This window comes from Equus przewalskii, chromosome 8 (assembly GCF_037783145.1).
Source record: "Equus przewalskii isolate Varuska chromosome 8, EquPr2, whole genome shotgun sequence".
NCBI lineage: Eukaryota > Metazoa > Chordata > Mammalia > Perissodactyla > Equidae > Equus > Equus przewalskii.
In genome coordinates this window covers 34,408,625-34,428,805 of record NC_091838.1, presented here as the reverse complement: position 1 = coordinate 34,428,805, position 20,181 = coordinate 34,408,625, and the positions used below count along the sequence as shown (strand labels likewise).

The 20,181-nt window shown below is 39.1% G+C and overlaps 1 protein-coding gene across 1 annotated transcript; it reads right to left on the bottom strand.

The window, feature by feature from the left end:
* Positions 1-487: 487 nt before the first annotated feature.
* Positions 488-4,234, bottom strand: SNAI2 (snail family transcriptional repressor 2). The gene is made up of 3 exons (XM_008509099.2): positions 3,897-4,234; positions 2,596-3,141; positions 488-1,693 (listed from the first exon to the last, which is right to left on the bottom strand). The coding sequence occupies exons 1-3, from the start codon at positions 3,973-3,975 to the stop codon at positions 1,512-1,514; spliced, it is 807 nt and encodes a 268-aa protein (XP_008507321.1). The 5' UTR covers positions 3,976-4,234; the 3' UTR covers positions 488-1,511.
* Positions 4,235-20,181: the final 15,947 nt, after the last annotated feature.

The following is a 20,181-nucleotide window of genomic DNA, read 5'->3' as shown; positions in this document are numbered from 1 at the left end:
TGTGAGGAGGATTTGCCTTGAGCTAACATCTGTGCCAGTCTTCCTCTATTTTATGTAGGATGCCACCAGAGCATAGCTTGATGAGCAGTGCTAGGTCCATGCCTGGGATCCAAACCTGTGAACCCCAGGCCATCTGAGTGGAGCGTGCAAACTTAACCATTATGCCACCAGGTCAGCCCCCTGAAAAGTATTCTTGACTATTAATGATATAAATATTTTAGGCAATCAGAAAGTGTGATTTTTGTTAAAGGGATATACTAACAAACTACCATCACAATGTTGTCTTTCTGAATGTGACAGTATTATCTTAGGAGTAAACAAAAAATACTAACAGTTTATTATATTCTAACACATAAAATAACACTTGATATTCGTAATAAACACTATTCACTTTTTCTCTTATTAACAGAAGAAACAATTCTTGGTATAGCAGTTTGGTACTAATCATGAAGTAAGTAAAGTCTCAAAATAGTATACAAACAACAAATTTTAAATCAAAAATGTTTATTGTAAAAAAGAAACTTGAAAATTGTTTTTTAAAAAAGAAACATTGATTTCACAAGTCTTAGTTGTTTGTAGGCCTTAGCTATAGACAACATCTCACTTTCATACAAAACTCATTCAATCATATAAAAATAAACACAAATTTACATTGACTCATCAACTATACAATTAATTAAAAAAGGCACTTGGAAGGGGCATTGTATGGATTGCATTTGTTGTATGAGTTTAGAAGAGTTTAAGTACATTACTGAGTTTCTAAGAATCCTTTCTTGCACTTATTCCCATCTTTAAATTAATTTTAGAAAATCATTAAAAATGCTTTAAAAAAGTAAGACATGGAGCATGCACCAGGAATGTTCAAAGCTAGTCTTTCCCTCTTCCCCCAAGGCACATACTGTTAATTGGCAACAAAAAACCCCACAAATACAAAAACCAAAAAAGCACATTTAATACATTCTCCTGTGTTTCGTTCTTGTTCTTTTTTTCTCTCTCTCCTTTAAAAATACAGTTTAAAGCATTACAGGTAATCAAAAAAGGCTTTAGTTCAACAATGGTGACCAGACATCAGACACATAATGAAGTAAACTTGGAGTACTTTATAAGGCACCTGAGATAGTGTCTGGCAGTTTCTCTTCCTATAGGAAATTCTATTACAAAGCAATACTGTTCTTTTCAGTTGAAATGATTTGGCAACAATGTAAATCTTTGCATTCTTTCTTAGTAAGAAAAGATGCAATGTACTTTTCCCTTCATCTTTGAAGAGAAAGATCCTTGTCTTTTATCCTCTCAATCTAGCTGTCAGTAAATATATAGTAATTTTAAACTTCACATGGAAAGGATTAACTTTAAACACATGGATTTTGTGCTTTTGCAGCTTTTAGTGTGTGTGTGTCTATACATATTATTTGGTCAGTTAGCACAAGAGAAAATGCCTTTGGACTTTTATTTGTCATTTGGAGTTGGAGTGAAGAAATGCATTCTGTTCGAGTAAACATTGATTGCGTCATTCAGTGTGCTACACAGCAGCCAGATTCCTCATGTTTGTGCAGAAGAGACATTCTGGAGAAGGTTTTGGAGCAGTTTTTGCACTGGTATTTCTTTACATCAGAGTGGGTCTGCAGATGAGCCCTCAGATTTGACCTGTCTGCAAATGCTCTGTTGCAGTGAGGGCAAGAAAAAGGCTTCTCCCCTGGGGGTGAGGGTGGAGGGTGAGAAAGAAAGATAGTCAGTGTTTTTAGAGGAAACGTAAGGTCAGATAACGCTTATGAAGAACAATCACATTTTGCCAAAAGAATGAGAAGCAGCAAAACTGGATTAAAATTTCCCATAGTAGATACTTATTTTAATATCTGGCCCTTTAAGGTAAATTTGAGTATTGCATAAAAAAAAAAATCACACCAAGAATATTATTACTGCTGCCAGTCACGCAGAAATAATTCATGTAGTTCTAGGACTCTCACTTATTAAAGCTTTCTGCTTCAGCAGGTGCAGCTAATGTTGAGCTCCTCCCAGCATTTCCCAATATTTCCCTTTTCCCTCCTTCTGTATTATGACTAAGGCTGGATAAATGTCTTGACCCTCTGCAGGGTAATTTTGTGCTAGGAATAAAAAATTCAGCAGCAAAAAAAATAAAACAATGGAAAACAATTTCAGTTATAATTATCCAACCTGCAATAGGGTGATAGATACCACAGCAAGAATGTAACCAAGAGAAAACTTTAGGAAAACCCTTCATCTATCTATTGAATCAATTAAGATTAAGATAGCAACATTTGTATTTGCTGATTATTGGGAGCAGTTTCACAGAACACACATTCAAGTACATCTTTCCTGATTTTCTAACTGATCTTTGAGACCAAACCTTCTGAATCTACTTTCCAAAGTCTAAATGCTGTTTGCAGTCTCTGGAGCAGAGGTTGTTAACTAGCATTAGAGAACTTTGTGCTCTAATGACTTTTTGAGTCGGCAGGAAGTAGCTATAAATGATCATCCATCATTAAAAGCATTGTGTCACTACTTAATGCAAATCCGACAGCCAGCCCAGAGCTTCATTCTATCAGAGTAAGATTCCTGTCTACATTTTTCTCTTACCAGTGTGAGTTCTAATGTGTCCTTGAAGTAACCAGGGTCTGGAAAATGCCTTGCCACAGATCTTGCAGACACAAGGTAAGGTGTGGGTCCGAATGTGCATCTTAAGGGCGCCCAGGCTCACATATTCCTTGTCACAGTATTTACAGCTGAAAGATTTCCTAGACTGGGCGTCACAGTGCAGCTGCTTATGTTTGGCGAGCCCAGAAAAAGTTGAATAGGTCTTATTGCATAAATTGCACTGAAACTTTTCAGCTTCAATGGCATGGGGGTCTGAAAGCTTGGATTGTAGTCTTTCCTCTTCATCACTAATGGGGCTTTCTGAGCCACTGTGGTCCTTGGATGAGGTGTCAGATGGAGGAGGGGGACTCACTCGCCCCAAGGATGAGGGGTATCCAGGAAGAGGAGAGAGGCCATTGGGCAGTGGGGAGTGGAATGGAGCTGCCGTAGTCCACACAGTAATGGGGCTGTATGCTCCCGAGCTGAGGATCTCTGGTTGTGGGATGACAGGCATGGGGTAACTCTCATAGAGATATGGGGAAACAATCACTAGGAGAAAGGAAAGGAAAGGGAAGAAGATTAAGGTAAGAATAACTTCAAAAACACACTAAAAAGCTACTGGATAACACACCCAGGACTTTATAATGAAGAAGACAGACATTTAGGAAGACACAGGCATTGGTAAAACATTTCATTCCTACCCTTGCTGCTGCGTAGTTATCATACTTAATGCACATCGATGCCTCCTGCATACACAGAGTGACAGGAGTTATACCACACTCTGCAATCAGGGAGTGCAGCCAGGCGAATGCCTTCACAGTCCCCACCGAGGAGGACAAACCCATACATTATTTTTAAAGATACAGAAAAGCTGTTTTCCATTTTACGCATGGGGTATTTACAGATTTTATGACTGTGAGTACAAAGATATGCATAAATCACGTTGCTTTCTAAAGGAAAGGAACCTCATTAGACGAAAAAAGCAGTAATTCAACATTTACTTGTTGTGTTACTCATCTTCCGTGTATTCATTATGCGTGTATATACAAGCTTTAGAAAATGAAGTTGCAAGAGTTGAATGAAATTTTCCTCATCAGTTAAGAGTTTAAAGTTTTGAATTAAAACTTACCCTAACGGTCAAAAGAATCTGAACTTTTAGAACACTGTTTAAAAGGAAAACAACTTAGTCTTTGGTTCTTTTGTAATAGTCTTTGAGTTGTAATATATATTTATATTTATAGATATATAGATATAATTTCCTTTACTTATTTTTTATTATTATTATTATTATTATTATTTTTTACCTGTGTGTGTGTCCAGTTCGCTGTAGTTTGGCTTTTTGGAGGCGTTGAAATGCTTCTTGACCAGGAAAGAGCGCGGCATCTTGCCAGCGAGTCTGGCGGGCGCCCGGCGCGGATAACGGTCCGGCGGGAGGACGAGGCCAGTCCCTACAGCATCGCGGCCGCCGGGCTCGGGCTGGGGCCGCTCAGGTGCGGCGGGCGGACGGCCGGCGCCTCTGAAGTCGCCTGGCTCCTTTAGGAACTGAGGCTGTTTGGGCTGGGAGGGTTTTTTTCCTCTCTTTTGCAACAGGGATCCAATCACAGCTGAGAGGTTCGGATTTCAGCTCCTCCCTCTGGGACAGCTGTGAACAGAGGAAGAATCTGTTGTCAGACTAAATTATTCTGGTTCAAAATGGGCTGTTCTTCGGGATTTCAGTGGAGAGGAAAAAAAGTGCTTAAGTATTTTCCAGAGAGGTATTTTACTTCTTTAGCTGTGTCAGTCTATTCCTGCGCTCTGAGAGCTCTGTAAGTCCTAGGAACTGTGATTTCTAAAATGGGCCTGGCTTCCAGATGTCGAGAAAAGCAAACTCAGTGGGACAAAATGTTCGCTGGAGGAAGGAAAGGTTGTCCTCCCAGAGCCCAGGTCAGCCCCTGGTGTTAATGAGAGCCGATATCTCTGGACGAGGCATTCGGAGAGCTTTTACTCATGCAGGGACCAAACAATTAACTCTTGGCTTTTGAAAAAGGAAGGTAGAAGCTGCGAAGACAAAAGCCCCTGTGAGCGCCAGGGCGCCCCCACCGTGGGGGGGCTTCCTGGGTCTGTAACCAGCCCGAGCCACATGATCTGAATGCTGGGAATGCTGCATGTCTTACAGACTCAGCAAAGCCTGAGGCCGCACTTCCTCGGAGAAATTAAGTAATCATGGCACCATATTAGCTATGGTGGCTTGAAAGACATGCTTTGTAACCCGTGAAAGACCTGCTCATGGGAAGAACTGGTAAACTGCAAAGATGAGGCGTGCTGCTCAGAGAGGGTGGGGGGACAGTAGGTAAACTGTCATTAGGAACCACAGAAAACTCTCTCACAAATACATTTGACAAGAGTTCTGATCTTTCCATGTATCACTATGTTTTTTTATGAAAAAAAAATGTATGGGTCTTTAGAAACAATTACTTCATTTCAAAAATGTATCTGCTTTTATATGTTGCTATTTCTTAAGTATAAAGTTGTCAAAATTCATCTCAGTAGTTTCCTGGATTGTGTTTTTTAAAAAAGAATGCTGTTATGAGTACTGCTTAAAGTTTTAAGAAGCTAGTCTAGTAAGCAGCAAAAATAATTTGATTTTGTGTAAAGTATTAAATCTAAAAATACTCTAAGGTGACTAGTTTTAAAAGTAAAATTTCAACTATATTTTCAAGCATCTCTCTCCATTCCAGACTTTTCTCTCTCCCTTTTGCTCAAAGATTAAGGAAAGAACAAATTTGCAATGAGACCACCCTACTCTTGTTTCTAACAGGTGCTGGAAGAAAAAAGTGAAAAAGAAAATAACAGTGGTGAAGTCAAGACTTGTAAGAGGAAAGCGCATTCTTGGGCTGCATAACTTCTTAATCTTGGGATGAGAAAACAGGAGAGTGTGCCTGGGTTTGGGGAGGGCAGGGGTGCTCACAGGTTTCCTGAGCTTATTTCAATGATTCCCTTTTCTTCCAACAGTCACTAATTTAAATGTCAGAGAAAGGAATTTAGGTGAATCTTATGTTAAAGGAACAGTATTTGTAGGAGATAGGAAAATATGAATATGCATTGGATTCCTCTACAAACTGTAACCTGTAGTATAATTCAGAGCAAGTTTTCTAAGCTTGCTACTTTTTGTGAGGGTTTGTTCAGATGGAGGCACCTGGTTTATCAGAGCAAGAGTCCTCCTTGCCCTTTCCACCCTACGTCCTGCAAAAGGCACATTTTGTTAGAGATATAATACAGTTGTGAAACACAACTTACCATGTGCTTTTAGTTCCTCCTTTTACTCTACACAGCGTCTATTCACAATAGTGAGGAGTGTTAGAGAACATTTTGGTATTTATTTGTTTATAGTTATAACACAAGATAACCTGTTAAAGTGTGTATTTTTAAAATTCATTTTAAAAAAGTTTAAAGTAACTAACTATGCTTGAAAAAACACTTGAATTTGAATTACAGGTGCGTAACTGAGCCGTCTCCCACCACATGTCCAAGGAGGGCTCATCACACATGACACAAATCAGAGTCAGAACATGTTACTGCACCTACTGGGATGAGCCGATGGTGTTCAGGATCGAGTAGGAGGCATGTCATTACACAGGTCTGCGTGGTAACTAGTCACTGGTAGACCTGTGTGAGGTCTGGTCTGCTGTCAGGAGAGGGAGAGCCTGCGCGCTGACAGCGTGAGTCAGACTGCACAGGTGCTCCGCTCAGACGTAGCAGAGGGCATTTGGTGCCAGAACGATGTGGTAAAAATGGGAGAAGGGAAGTAAAGTCCCCATCCAAAAGCCGACTGCTGGGATTCTGCTAAGACAAGATGGAAGGCTCCTGTCCTGCAAGCCAGAGGGATCATATGAAGAGTGAGCTTTGGTCACTGACTAAAAGACTCTCTCTTGCCCAGGGACAGCAACCTTTGCTGAGGAATTGACACTAGGTTTAAAATGTTTCATCTGGGCAAAACAAATCCAAGTGGGTTTTGCTAATACAAGAAATTAGTCCTAGGTTGACATAATTAGGTGCATTGTAATAGTGAGAAATGGCACTTATCCTGAGATGTTACTGTGCACGCAGCCCAGCCAAGGTGAAGCTGGTGGGCACAGGTAATACACACAATAAGGAAGGCACAGGCTCAGGCCTTAGGCTCTTTATGGTTGAACACGGGGTAGAGAGAAGTGAGGAAAGGAGGGAAAGTACTGCCTGCCTGTGGGCAATTTCCAGGCTCAGTAACCCTGCCTCCCAAAAGAAACTGGGTTACGATGGGGGAAGTGGGGGTTACAAAATAATAACCCTCCCTCTGGTTGAGCCTCACTAGAGCGTCCTCTCCTTTACTTGCCTTCTGTGGGGTATGTGGGACATTAGAAGACCGTGTGATCGAATTCTGTAATTGTCATGAATTTTATTGGGATATGACTTGATTTGACTTATCTAACAATCTTTTATTTCTTCTGTTTTCTGAAGAAGCTGACAAGGATAATTTGTGGAAAACTTTGTAAATTAAAGGTCTGAGAACTTGCGGGAGGGCCAGCCCTTTCCCGCAGATTCCTCTGCATCGGTGGGATTTCTCCTGGATGCAGTCTTTTTCATGAAACATATCTTCTTACCTTGCCAATAGGAAAATGAGTTAGCTCTATGAGGTTGGGGAATGCACCTCAGATTTGTTTACTTTGCACAGAGATTCATGTACATTTTTGTTATTTAGGCATGTAAAAAAAAGACAGTGCAGATACTGACTACAAAGTTTAGGAAATGGAGTAAATCTAGCACAAAAGAAGCCATGGCTTGGCAGAGGCAGAAAATCCCATCTGGTGCTATGCCATGCCACCTAAAGTAAATGACATCTCTTTCTATCTTTAGAGTGTGGCGTGATCCCCCTGGCATGGGTGGGGGAGAAATTAACTCCCTGGAATGATATGTTGTTATGAAATACCGTTCATTTGACTGTGATATTTAGATAATATTATAATGTATTACTTATTTTTTAACTATTTAGATAGTAACAAAATGTTTATTATATGTAACTTTGAAATTTGAATGACAAAGATGTGATGTCGTTTCATGGTTTTGTATATGTTTGTATTTGTATTTCTAATTCATAACTTAATTCAGCCTCAGATAAAGTACACCAATCCCTAAAAGATAAATAAAAGTTTCCTGTTGGTACCTGGGTTTCTCTATCTATAAATTACGATTAATACTCTTCCCTTATTTCTTTTAGAATGATTTAGGGACAAATATTTCCCAATATAAAAGGAAAAATTAATAGGCTGAGCACAAGATTCTGTTTATATTTTCTGAGCTTCTTAACAAGAAGAACCCCATTTCTCTGGGGATATGGATGGAACTCACATACACAATCAGCATACATAAGTGTATTTACTTGGTGATGTCAATAGAATCAAATGTGAACGTGTGTGTGTGCGTGTATGTCTGTGTGAATTGGGGTGAAGAATGATAGCAAAAAATGATGTCAGGATGTCCTTCTGCTGTTTAGGAATTTCCGTTAGTTCTGTGTGTTCCCAGGGCCACATTCAGCAGGCTAAGAGCCACTAGTGTTGTCTGTCTGTCTGGAGTTGGCTCTAGTGCTGTTAGCTCGATAAGTACCATCATATAGGATCAGTAAATATGAAAGATCAGTTCAAACAGAAAACCTTGTGTAACACGGAAACAACACTTTAATGAGATTTATTTTGTGTCAAATCACTTGTATTCAGACTCTTATTTCTAGTTTTGGTTTTATAGCTCATTTCCTTTGGGTGGTTATAATATGGTTAATGTATCATGCAAGGTGAAAGATATTCATCTCTTGAATGTTCAATTTGTACCTGTGGAAAGTGTTGATGATCTTATCTGTAAGATGAGCAGAAAAGACTATAGAAAATGTTGAATTTATCTGTATTTTATACAATGGCTCAAGGATATGTGGTTGCAAAGAGACATCTATTGGTCAACTTTGGAAGACATTGCTTTTTGTGTCCCTTCTTTTCTACAACTTTTTAGCAAGGTCTGCCACCTAGTGGAAAATGCATGATTTGATTAAATACTGAGAATATCAACCTCACCTCATTTTGTAATTGCCCCATGTTCAGAACATTATTTAAATCTTGAATTTTTAATTTATTCTTAATTAAAAATGGCTTGTTTTTGTAGAAATACAAGTGATATTTATACAACAAATTATGTTGGCTTTATAAGATAGGTGAGTAAGGGAAATTTGTGATGTTCATCAATCTGTGCAGTCATGAATACAGACGTAAGCAAAAATAGTAGCATTATAATCAAAACATACTAAGCATCTCAAATGACTTATTCCCTATCTCCTCATAATGACCTACAAGGTAGAGGGGTTTTAAAGGCCAGGAACAAAGCCTGAGCTCGGTTTTCCAGGGCCATTCAGAATGAAAAAGATGGAGCCAGGATTTCTACTGGGTCTGTCTGCCTCCAGGGTTTATGCACTTCATTGCAAGGCTCTCCTGCACTACTGTGGTTTGCCAAGGTAAGCTAAAGATGCTTAATGTCATATGGTCTGTAGAGTAATGTGTAATGGTGCAAGCTATGTTCTTCAATATTTAATATGAGCTGGCCACTGCATTAAGCACTTCACACATGTTATTTTAATTAACCCCCACAAAGTAGCTAATCCTGCAAGGTAGATATTATTATTCCTATTTACAGATCAGGAAATAAAAGCACAAATGAAATATCTTGGTCAAATCACTCTGCTAGTAAGGAATAGAGGTAGGATTTGAATCTGGTATGTTTAATTTCAAATCCTACTTATTTCACCACTCTATGATTTTCCATCATAGGATTGGATTAGACTCATGACCAACTGAAAACATGACCTCTTTGAAAATTTGCCTTCTTACTTTCTTCTGCCCTTCAGAGAATCTTTACACATGCAGTTTATAGTCTATAGTGTTTGGAGCTTGTTTGCACTTCCCATCCCGCTCACCATTATCTCTGCTCTGTGTCTCTTGTTTTGTTTTTTTTTTTTTTTAAGATTTTCACCTGAGCTAACATCTGTTGCCAATCTTCTATCTTCTTCTTCTCCCCAAAGCTCCCAGTACATAGTTGTATATCGTGGTTGCAGGTCCTTCCGGTTGTGCCATGTCTGCGTCCGCGATCTGAACCAGCAAAACCCTGGGCTGCCAAATTGGATTACATGAACTTAACCACTGAGCCATGGGGCCGGCCCTTCCTTGTTTTCTGAGTAGCACCAGAGTCATGGTTGCTTGATTGCAGACTTGACAGTTTACCTCCAGGAGCTGGTGTGACTTCTGGGAAGACATGGAATAAAATCCTAAGTGCTTAACTAGGTAGCTCTCATGGTCTTTTGGTCTGCCAAAAAAGGAGATAACCACTAATCATTAACTTGTATTCTATAAGAATCACATGGTTTTTCAAAATTGGAAGTGATAATCTTCATTAATTCAGTCTTTAATGGAATTAAGTGGGAAAAAATAAGCCCATCGATAAAGAATCAACATTTCCAAATATAATGGAGGAGTTCTACAGTCTGGAAGTATCTCTCTCTTTCTCTCCATACATGTGTGTGTGGGGGGAGGCTATGGATGTGTTCGCATGTATGGTATCCATGTGTGTGTATATGTGCATGTATGATGTGCTTGCCTTGCTCCCAGCATGAGCCTCCATTGGTTCATGTATGAGTGAGCATGTCTGGTAAATTTTGGCGTAGGTTGGTCTGCATTCATTTACAGAAGGACTTGAGACACTTCCTCTAAGAGAATAGGGAGTCAGGCCTACCAAGCCTGATCCTATAACAAACCCTGAGTATCCAAATAGGAGTGTTGCTTCTGAGTATAACACAGTGTCTATGGCTCCAGTATGTCTTTTTGGCTGAGTACCCTAAAATGCTGTGGAGAAGTGAACCTGAAATATGGATTTGCTAAAATGCTGTGAGGCTTTAGAGGGTAGACAATATTGCTTTGGAATCTCTGTGGCAGAAGTGATTAAAAAAAAATGGAGAGACTGGCTTGTGAGAGAACCTCCCTTGTCTTCCAATGGAACCCTGTAAAGTGTTGATACTTGAAGAGGTCGCAGGCATCGGCCTTAGTGGCAGCCAGGCCAACAGATATTGGTAGTGCCAAGAGATATGTGGGGCCCAGTGGGAGTAGAGGTGTTGCCCAATGAGAAATGAGGGCTTGCCAGATAATCTGGTTCTCAGCAAAGTAACAAGAGTGCCTTGTAGGGAAGCAGTTCTTCCTAGCAAAAAAAAAGGTGCCTAGAAACCATGGCAACACATATCAGAGAGACACCCGGGTAAAGGAGGAAGAACACTGTATATGCTACATAGAAACTGAATAGTTGCCTCGTAGACCGTGAAGGATAGTTAGGATGACTTTCCAGGGTGCTCAGGTCCTAACTAAGTGGGAAGGAAAATGCGGTTGTCACTTAAATGCAAAGCAAGGACTAGTGAGGACAAGTGGCCAGTTTGCATGAGTGTGCTAAGATCACTGCCTGCATGGACCTATTAGGCAGGAATGCCCTCACTTAGCACCTTGCCTCTTTCTTTCCCTCAGACATCTGGACACATCTACATGGACATCAAAAATGAAATCCTTTGAAACAGCAGACTGTGAAACTTTCCAAGACAATTTAGAGAAGTAAAGTCTAAATTACACCATGCTTATGATTATCTCCTTAATTTAGATCTGAGTTCTCCAACTTAGTGAAGTGTTTTCCAAAAGCACACCTCAGTCCTATCACTCAGAAAACACAAGGTCTGTGAGAGCGTCTCTGGCATCTGCAAGTACTTTGTTACTTTTCTCTGCTCCAGAGACGTTGGCTATCGTCAGCCAGTTATACCTTTTGCAACCCCCCAGAAAAGAGATCAAGAACCTGATCTGGCAGACCCTTGTGGCTATCTTGATTCACCAGTGATGAACTATTTTGCCTGGATAGAAGTGTCATTTCATGTGCTGTGATTTTTCAAAGTAGACCTTTTCTTAAATTGTACCATGGTGTTTAAAAAGAAGCACACATCCCCCACAGGTAGAGTGAGATTTTCTAAAAGTGCTCTTTGGCCTGCACTTAAAAACGAAAGTCTTATCTTAAAGCCAGTGTGATAATGGGAAATAAATATTGTGCTCAAGCATCCCCTCCTGAGCTTAAAAACCTGTCCTTGGATACAAACCTTTCGCTGGCACTAGAGGACAATTGGCCCCCATTGCCCAACTGACAAGTGAAGAAGCCGTCCAGTTAGCTGGCAAGCAGAAAAGTATTAAAATCTAACATTGAAGTCATTGTTAATCTAAGTCTGGCCAGCAGTTAGAGATGATTGGCTGATCACAGAAGTGTAAGCCCTTTTAGGAGCTGGGCTGGTGAGTTCCTTTGTCATTTTGTGTTCCCGTCTGCACAGCACAGCTTTACAAACCCAAACTCTATTGAGAGATAGAATTCATTATTCCACTTTCAAAGAGAAGCCTGAAGACACTATGAAATCATTTGAAAGTGATTATGGATGAAAGGGCATAATGAGAATAATCCTGAACCTTCAGGTTCTCTTGAATCTTTGGAATTACATTGACAATGAGTGAGTGACCATCCAGAACCAGTGATGGTACTTCAGAAAAGTGTCAAGGTAATTTGAGTCTTAAGAGGAAACTGAGACAGAATAAAATCATAGAATGTTAGACTTGGGGATCTTAATGATCTAGTGCAACACTTTCCCTTTATTTAGGCAGCCAGAGAGGGCAAGAAGGCTTTGCTCAAGGGTGTGAACCTTCTTTGCATCACAGAGGATTAGATCTGAAATGTGCTGACTTCTAGCAAAAGGCACTAGCAGATAGCCTCCAGGGTGCCCTACAGCAGGCCACCTTTTATATGCAAATTTAATTGCTCAGCTTCTGCAAACACTCCTTGAACAACTTTAAAGAAATCAAAATACAAAGAAGGAATAGTTCTCTATTTCAAAACTCCTGTGAAATTAGTACCCTGTCCTACTCTGCCCTCCTGCTCCCATGAAGTGGTCCAGTTTAATGCCTAAGAAGTTTATTATGGACACGGTATCAGCCCTGAAAATTTAATTTTGGTTTTCATTCTTATACTTCTGTGCCTGGTGCAGAACCATGTCAGAAGAGATGCCCACATGCTATGTTGAAAATTATTGAACAGCAGATGGTACGTAAAATGACAACTGCACTTCCACCTTAGGAGATATCATCCTACTTATGGAAAGAAAATAACAGAAAGTACAAGATGTCTTGGTTTCAATATTTCAGGCCAAAGTGCAAAGGAAGACTTTTAACCCACACAACCCCAAATGGAATATCCTTCAATATAAGAGAGAACTTGTAAAAAGGATGAAAGTGTTCAACTTGGTTTTCCTGACTCCCGGTTTTGAGTTTTCTTCTTCTGGCTAACTGAAGAGTGAATTCCCCTTGGCTGTAAGTTATGAGTGAGTGAGATTTTGAAACAACTTGTTTCATCTAATGAGTAGATACCATGAATTCTGAACTCCAAATATATGAGTATGGTGGTGTTCCCAAAGATTGAGTTGCAAGTTCTTTAGTTCCTGACATCTACTACAAAGCCACCAAATAAACCTGTGACCTAATAGGAATAGTGAACTTGCCAAGCATCTGTGGGACAAGTCCTGTAAACAACTTGGGCCCCCTCTTTGCCAAGTCCCTCCTGTGGAGACTGTTGGGATACCACTGTTGGGCACAAAACAACAGTCCTGACTTCTCCACATACAACAAAATTTCTCTCATTACTAAAGATGATAATGAAAATTTATCAAGTTGTGGTAAGGAAAAAAAAATGAAAGATCTTCACAGTAGCCGATATCTTTAAACATATAGGCTATGGCGAGGCAGCTTTGCATAGAGAGGACTGAGAGCCAAATTCTTCATGACATGAATCAAAGTGACACTTGTATCTATCAGAATAGAAACTTTATGCTGGAGGAAAATCACCCATAAGCCCCAGGGAAGTCACTGATTTAACACAATGATGTTGAAAATCAAGACTGCTCAGCACAGAAGGCATGGGTGGTGACAACAAGGATTAAGTGTTAGTGTGAAGTGAATCAGTGAGGCCTGTAAGGAAGGCTGCCAGAACACAGAACACAAAGGGAGCCCTTCCCTGGCTCTGCAGTTAATCTCTCTTCTGAGGACACCTGCTAGAAAGGTAGCTGAGCTAGAACACCTACAGATCTTACTCTCAAATGGCATGGAAATTGGGCAGCTGTAGAATGTCATAGATAAATTAATTTATTACTCAGTTGATTGTAGAAAACCAATTTGGAAGCTGCTCCTATGTATTGTATAATTATCTTTGAGATTAAGATTGAGCTGCTTTTTTTTTTCTTTGTACTCAGAATAGAAACGTTGGCTAATTCCACTAGCGGTGGGTCAATGGATTCCAAAGTGAATTAAAAAAAATAATAATCTCAAAACAGAGAAAGTGTTATGCTCTTCATCATCATCATCGTTTCCTCATAAGAGCACTTAAATTTATACATTTTCAGGATGTTTCACCAGATAAGCGTATAGTCAGTTCAGGTAGGTGAACGATTCAAATGAAGTATCAGCATCATTGCTCGAGCGTTTAGGGGAAAAAAGGCACATTTTTTATTTGGAAAGCACAACTAAAGATGATTTATTATAAATCCTTTGTTTAACATACAACTTATATTTTCTTAAACTGTATCAGCCTGCTTGTTTAAAAAGGGGTTAAATAAAAGCTCTTGAAGAGTAACTTTATAAAAAGGCTTTCCCTCTCAGTTTCCTCCCAACTCCTGCCTGGAGTCCTTAAGGGTGTCTCATCACTTATGCATCTTGGTGGCAGTGTTGATGTCTTTCTCCTCCTTTCCTGGCCCAGAGCTAGGCCTCCAGTAGCCACCATAGCTGCAGAACATGCTGTGCAAGTTGTCTAAGCCATTGCAAAACTTCCATGAGTTTCCTGAAGGGGGATATTCCCTCTGGCCTCATTTCCTATCTAAATGCAGACACATTTTGCTTAGACTTATGTGCATGCTCTGATGTGCTCCAGCCCTCAGCAGGGAGAGAATGTCTCACCCCAGACTTGTTCTCTTCTACTCTACACAGATTATTGAATACTGCAGCCACATGGCCTCAAGGTCTTACACAGCCTCATGCCTTTTACTTACACTTTATTTTAGCCTCCACACTGGGACCTAGGACTGAGAAAAGAGGTCATGGGGGCTTGCTGAGAGGACAATATAAATGACAAATACTGTGCTTAATGCAAAATAACCTTTCCCTTTTGACCCTGAACCAATTGTCTTCAGATTTGTGCCCATTGATTCTGTTTTCCCTGGAAGGCTACTTGGTCTTTTATGCAAATAAACACCTGATATGTGATCTCTCCTGGCCCAGCAGACATCTCCTAAAGGTTGAATGCAAGGATGATCATATAGATGATCATAACCTAGATTCTTGAGATAGAAATCTTGTTAAATACAGAATACGAAATTGAGAATTATGGCTAGTTGGTGACAGCAGCACCCAGAAGAGTAGACTTTCCCTCTGTCACATGCAAAAACACCATCAAGGATACTTCTGTTCCCTTCAGCTCTGGGATTACTGTGGTTTAAAAGCTATGGAGTGGTTTCTCCCTTCATTTTATCAATACTAGACGTTCTGAAAGATAGTACAATTACCCACATAGCCATAAAGTCATACGTAGAGGGCACTGCTTATAGTTTCTCCTAACCAGGGACAATACATAGATTTTTATATAAATTAGGAAAAGAGGAAAGTGCTATGAGATGACTGAAAAAATGAAGGAGTGAAAATAGGGGTGAAGGTGTACTGTTTCAGTTTTAGGTAGAAGTAATTATTCTTCAAGTTGCTAGGATTCCCAATTCTTTCTTTCTTCCTTCCTTCCACTTTCCCTGTCCTTTTTTCTTTGTTTCTTTGTTTGTTTCTCTTTCTTTCTTTCTTTCTTTTTTCTTCCTTCCTTCCTTCCTTTCTTCATACTTAAAAGTACTTTCATATATGTGTGTGTATATATATATATATATATATATACGTTCTTAATAAACACTTATTGAGTGCCTACATTGAGTCAAGAATTTCACTAACTATATTTATGAATCTGATTTAAATCTCATAACAACTCTCTAAGACAGGTATAATTTATTATCTTACAGCTGATAACATTGAGACCTAGAATTCATACACATGACAGTTGTTCTAAGTCTACTGGTTTTTTAAACTGGATATTAGCAGAACAACCCTTTATTAACCTCCAATTATTTGTAAATCAGACAATAACAACTCTCATGCAAATTGGGGTAATTGTGTTTGGTTAAAAATATAATAAAGAATAGCATGTTGTAATGTAAGTGCCCACTAAATTATGCAGTTTTAGAGTTCTGTAGTGATTGCAGACTTTGAAGTTTGACAGGTCTGTATTTGAGTGATGACTAGTGTTATTTAGCAGCTGAATACCTCAGGCTAATGATTTAATTCCCGTTTACTCAATGGTAAAATGAGAATATTGATGATTGTGTTCCAGAGTTGTTGTAAGGACTTCAGCTGATGCATGCAAAGTGCTAAATGTAGTACCCAGCATAGGGCCGTAATAGAAAGAACTATCCTTCATTAAGTGCTTACTATGTGCTAGATACTGTGCTAAGCATTTTAACAGGTTTTATTTTATTTAATCCTCTCACAATCTTTTTAATGCAGTCCTGATAAAAATCAGCATCTTGCACATGAGTTACCCAAGTTCACAACCCTTAGGTCCTATAGACAAAAATCAAATCCTTTAGTCTGACTCCAGAAGCCACTATCTCATCTATTGCCCTAGTGCTTCCCCTACCATAAGACCTGCTAGCAGAGGAGTCGAATTAATTATAGCTCTTATTGTTAGTGATCACATAATACAACACCCTTAAATAACATCATTTTTTGTTACAAAAACATTTTTAAAAGGAACTACACTGGCAATTTAAACATCCAACAGCAGCAATTTTATCTCAGAAAGGTGATTGTTGACCTTTTGGTGCCATGATTTTAAGGTGACCCTTAGTTACTTTCTGTTTTGTCTTGCTTTGAAGCATCTTAAGACAGGTTGCAGAAGAAGCAGTTCTGGGGCTTCTTTTATTTATTTTTTATTTTTTTCATAGTGGAAATTTATTTGTTTACTTATTTATTTTTTTAATTGCAGTAACAGTGGATTATAACATTATATAGCTTTTGGATGTACATCATAATATATTTTGAATTCTGTGTAGATTACATCATGTTCACCACCCAAAAACTAATTATAGTCCATGCCCTCACATGTGAGCCTAATCACCCTTTTTGTCCTCCCCGTTTCCCTTGTGGTAACCACCAATCCAATCTCCAATGCTGTGTGTTTGTCGTTGTTTTTATCTTCTACTTAGGAGTGAGATCATACGGTATTTGACTTTCTCCCTCTGACTTATTTCACTCGGCATAATACCCTCAAGGTCCATCCATGTTGTCACAAATAGCCGGGTTTAATAATTTCTTACGGCTGAGTAGTATTCTGTAATGTATAAATACTACATCTTCTTTATCCATTCATCCCTTGATGGGCATCTAGGTTGCTTCCAAGTCTTGGCTATTGTGTATAATGCTGCAATGAACATAGGGGTGCAAGTATCTTTATGACTGCGTTTTCAAGTCCTTTGGATAAATACCTAGCAGTGGGGTAGCTGGATCATATGATAGATCTATTCTTAATTTTCTAAGGATACTCCATACTGCTTTCCATAGTGGCTGCACCAGTTCGCACTCCCACCAGCAGCGTACAATTGTTCCCTTCTGTCCATATCCTCTCCAACATTTGTTGTTTCCTGTCTTGTTAATTATAGGCATTCTGACTGGAGTTTTGTAGTTTTGATTTGCATTTCCCTGATAGCCAATGACGTTGAGCATCTTTTCATATGCTTGTTGGCCATCTGTATACAGTCAAGTCGTGAGATACAAATTCAAAGTACAAAAATCAGTTGCATTTCTATACACTAACAATGAAGTAGCAGAAAGAGAAATTAAGAATACAATCCCATTTATAATTGCAAGAAAAATAATAAAATACCTAGGAATAAACTTAACCAAAGAGGTGAAAGATCTGTACATGGAAAACTATAAAACATTGTTGAAAGAAATTGAAGAAGACACAAAGAAATGGAAAGATATTCCATGCTCTTGGATTGGAAGAATTAACATTGTTAAAATGTCCATACTTCCTAAAGCAATCTATAGATTCAACACAATCCCTATCAAAGTTTCAACAACAGTTTTCACAGAAATAGAACAAAGAATCCTAAAATTTATATGGAACAACAAAAGACCCCGAATAGCCAAAGGATTCCTGAGAAAAAAGAACAAAGCTAGAGGTATCACACGCCCTGATTTCAAAATATACTAAGAAGCCATAGTAACCAAAACAGCATGGTACTGCCACAAAAATAGTCACACAGATCAATGGAACAGAATCGAGAGCGCAGAAGTAAACCCACACATTTATGGACAGCTAATATTTGACAAGGGAGCCAAGAGCATACGATGGAGAAAGGAGAGTCTCTTCAATAAATGGTGTTGGAAAAACTGGACAGCCACATGCAAAAGAATGAAAGTAGACCATTGTCTTACACCATGCACAAAAATCAACTCAAAATGGATTAAAGACTTGAATGTAAGACCCAAAACCATGAAACTTCTAGAAGAAAACATAGGCAGCACACTCTTTGACATCAGTCTTAGCAGTATATTTTCAAGTACCACATCTGACCAGGCAAGGGAAACAAAAGATAAAATGAACAAATGGGACTGCATCAAACTAAACAGCTTCTGCACAGCAAAGAAAACCATCAACAAAATGAAAAGACAACCTAACAACTGGGAGAAGATATTTGCAAACCATATATCAGATAAGGGGTTAATATCCAAAATATACAAAGAACTCATACATCTCAACAACAAAAAACCCAACAACCCAATCAAAAATGGGCAAAGATCTGAACAGAGATTTCTCCAAAGAAGATATATGGGGCTTCTTTTAAACAACGTCCTGCCTCAACTCTTACTGCTATTGGTTCTCAGGTTGGTGTTATTTATTGCTCTACGGGATGGCAGTGGATCTGAGCCAAGATAAGGTATTGAGACCTTCTGTCACTTCCCAGTCACAATTTAATAGTACAGTACACCCTTGTTACTACATGACTCATCCACAGATTTAGATACATTGCTGGTCAACCTAAGTCTTCCAAACATAACAAGGACACCTGCCAAAGCCTCACATAGCATGACTAGTATATATAGTACATGTATTAGTTCTATTTCTTGGGACTAGAGTCATAAAGTATGAAGATGCAATAAGTCTGAGTGTGTTACTTGAGCAGAGTTTGTTACACTGTCATGGTTTAAATCATGGATCGAAGAGCATATGATTGGGGTAAATGGAGCAGGGGAGAAAGATTTAATTTTCCCTCTATTCTTACTTTCAATGACAGCTGCCTGGAATTTATATATTTTATACATGGAGGTGTATGGGAATTTAGAAAACTTGATTTATGAGGCCAGCCCCGTGGCCTAGTGGTTAAGTTCATTGTGCTCCGCTTTGGCAGCTCAGGTTTGCAGGTTTGGATCCTGGGTGCCAATCTATACCACTCATCAGCCATGCTGTGGTGCAACTCACATACATAAATAGAGGGAGACTGGCATGGATGTTAGCTCACGGTGAAACTTCCTCAAGCAAAAAAAAAGAAAACTTGATTTATATATTAGTTCATTGGTTACCCCACCAATTTATTTGTGCATTTTTATTAAATGCTCAAGATGTCCGAGAACATGTCTTAGACACTGGGGAAACCATGGTGAGCAGAACACTCAGAGCCCTGATCTCATGGAGCTAACAGGTTAGAGGGGGGGAAGGTTATTTATTACCTCCCAAAATATGAACTACAGATTACAGCAATTGTAATGGGTAGAGGATGCTACAAAATGATTTAACTGGAAACCAGTCCTTCTTGGGAGTCAAGATACTTCTATGATGATGTGAATTGAACTGAATTTAGAGTGTTGAGTAGATACTAGCTAAGTGAAAGGAGGGGAAAGGGAGAAAGATATTCTAGGTAGAAGGAATAATACACGGAGGGGAACCTGAAGAACATCTGGAAACCAGAAGAGGTCCCTGTGTTAGGACAGAACGGAACAGAGGAAGGTGTTGCAAAATGAGGCTGAGGAGAGGCTGAGTCGCAGGCTGTTTTTGGATATGCTAAAGATATTATCTTTATTTGAAGATAAACAGGAAGACATTGGAGCAAATTTTGTGTTTAAATATGTATGTTGACATTTCTTAAAAATATAAAATACTTTTTAGAAATAAGCCACCTTTCAAGCAGTCTAGCTTGATTAAAAATGAAAAGTAAAAGGTTTCATCCTTACTCTTCATCCAAATACAGTGTCATGTTTTTGGGAGCATCAGTATTTATTCTTTCTATATATTGTCAGAAGTTCTCTCCATGAGTCAAATAATATTCCTTGATTTATCAATGTTAAGCAGTATCCATTGGCTCCACGCCAGGAGATCTGGAACTGAAAGGGCAGGGGG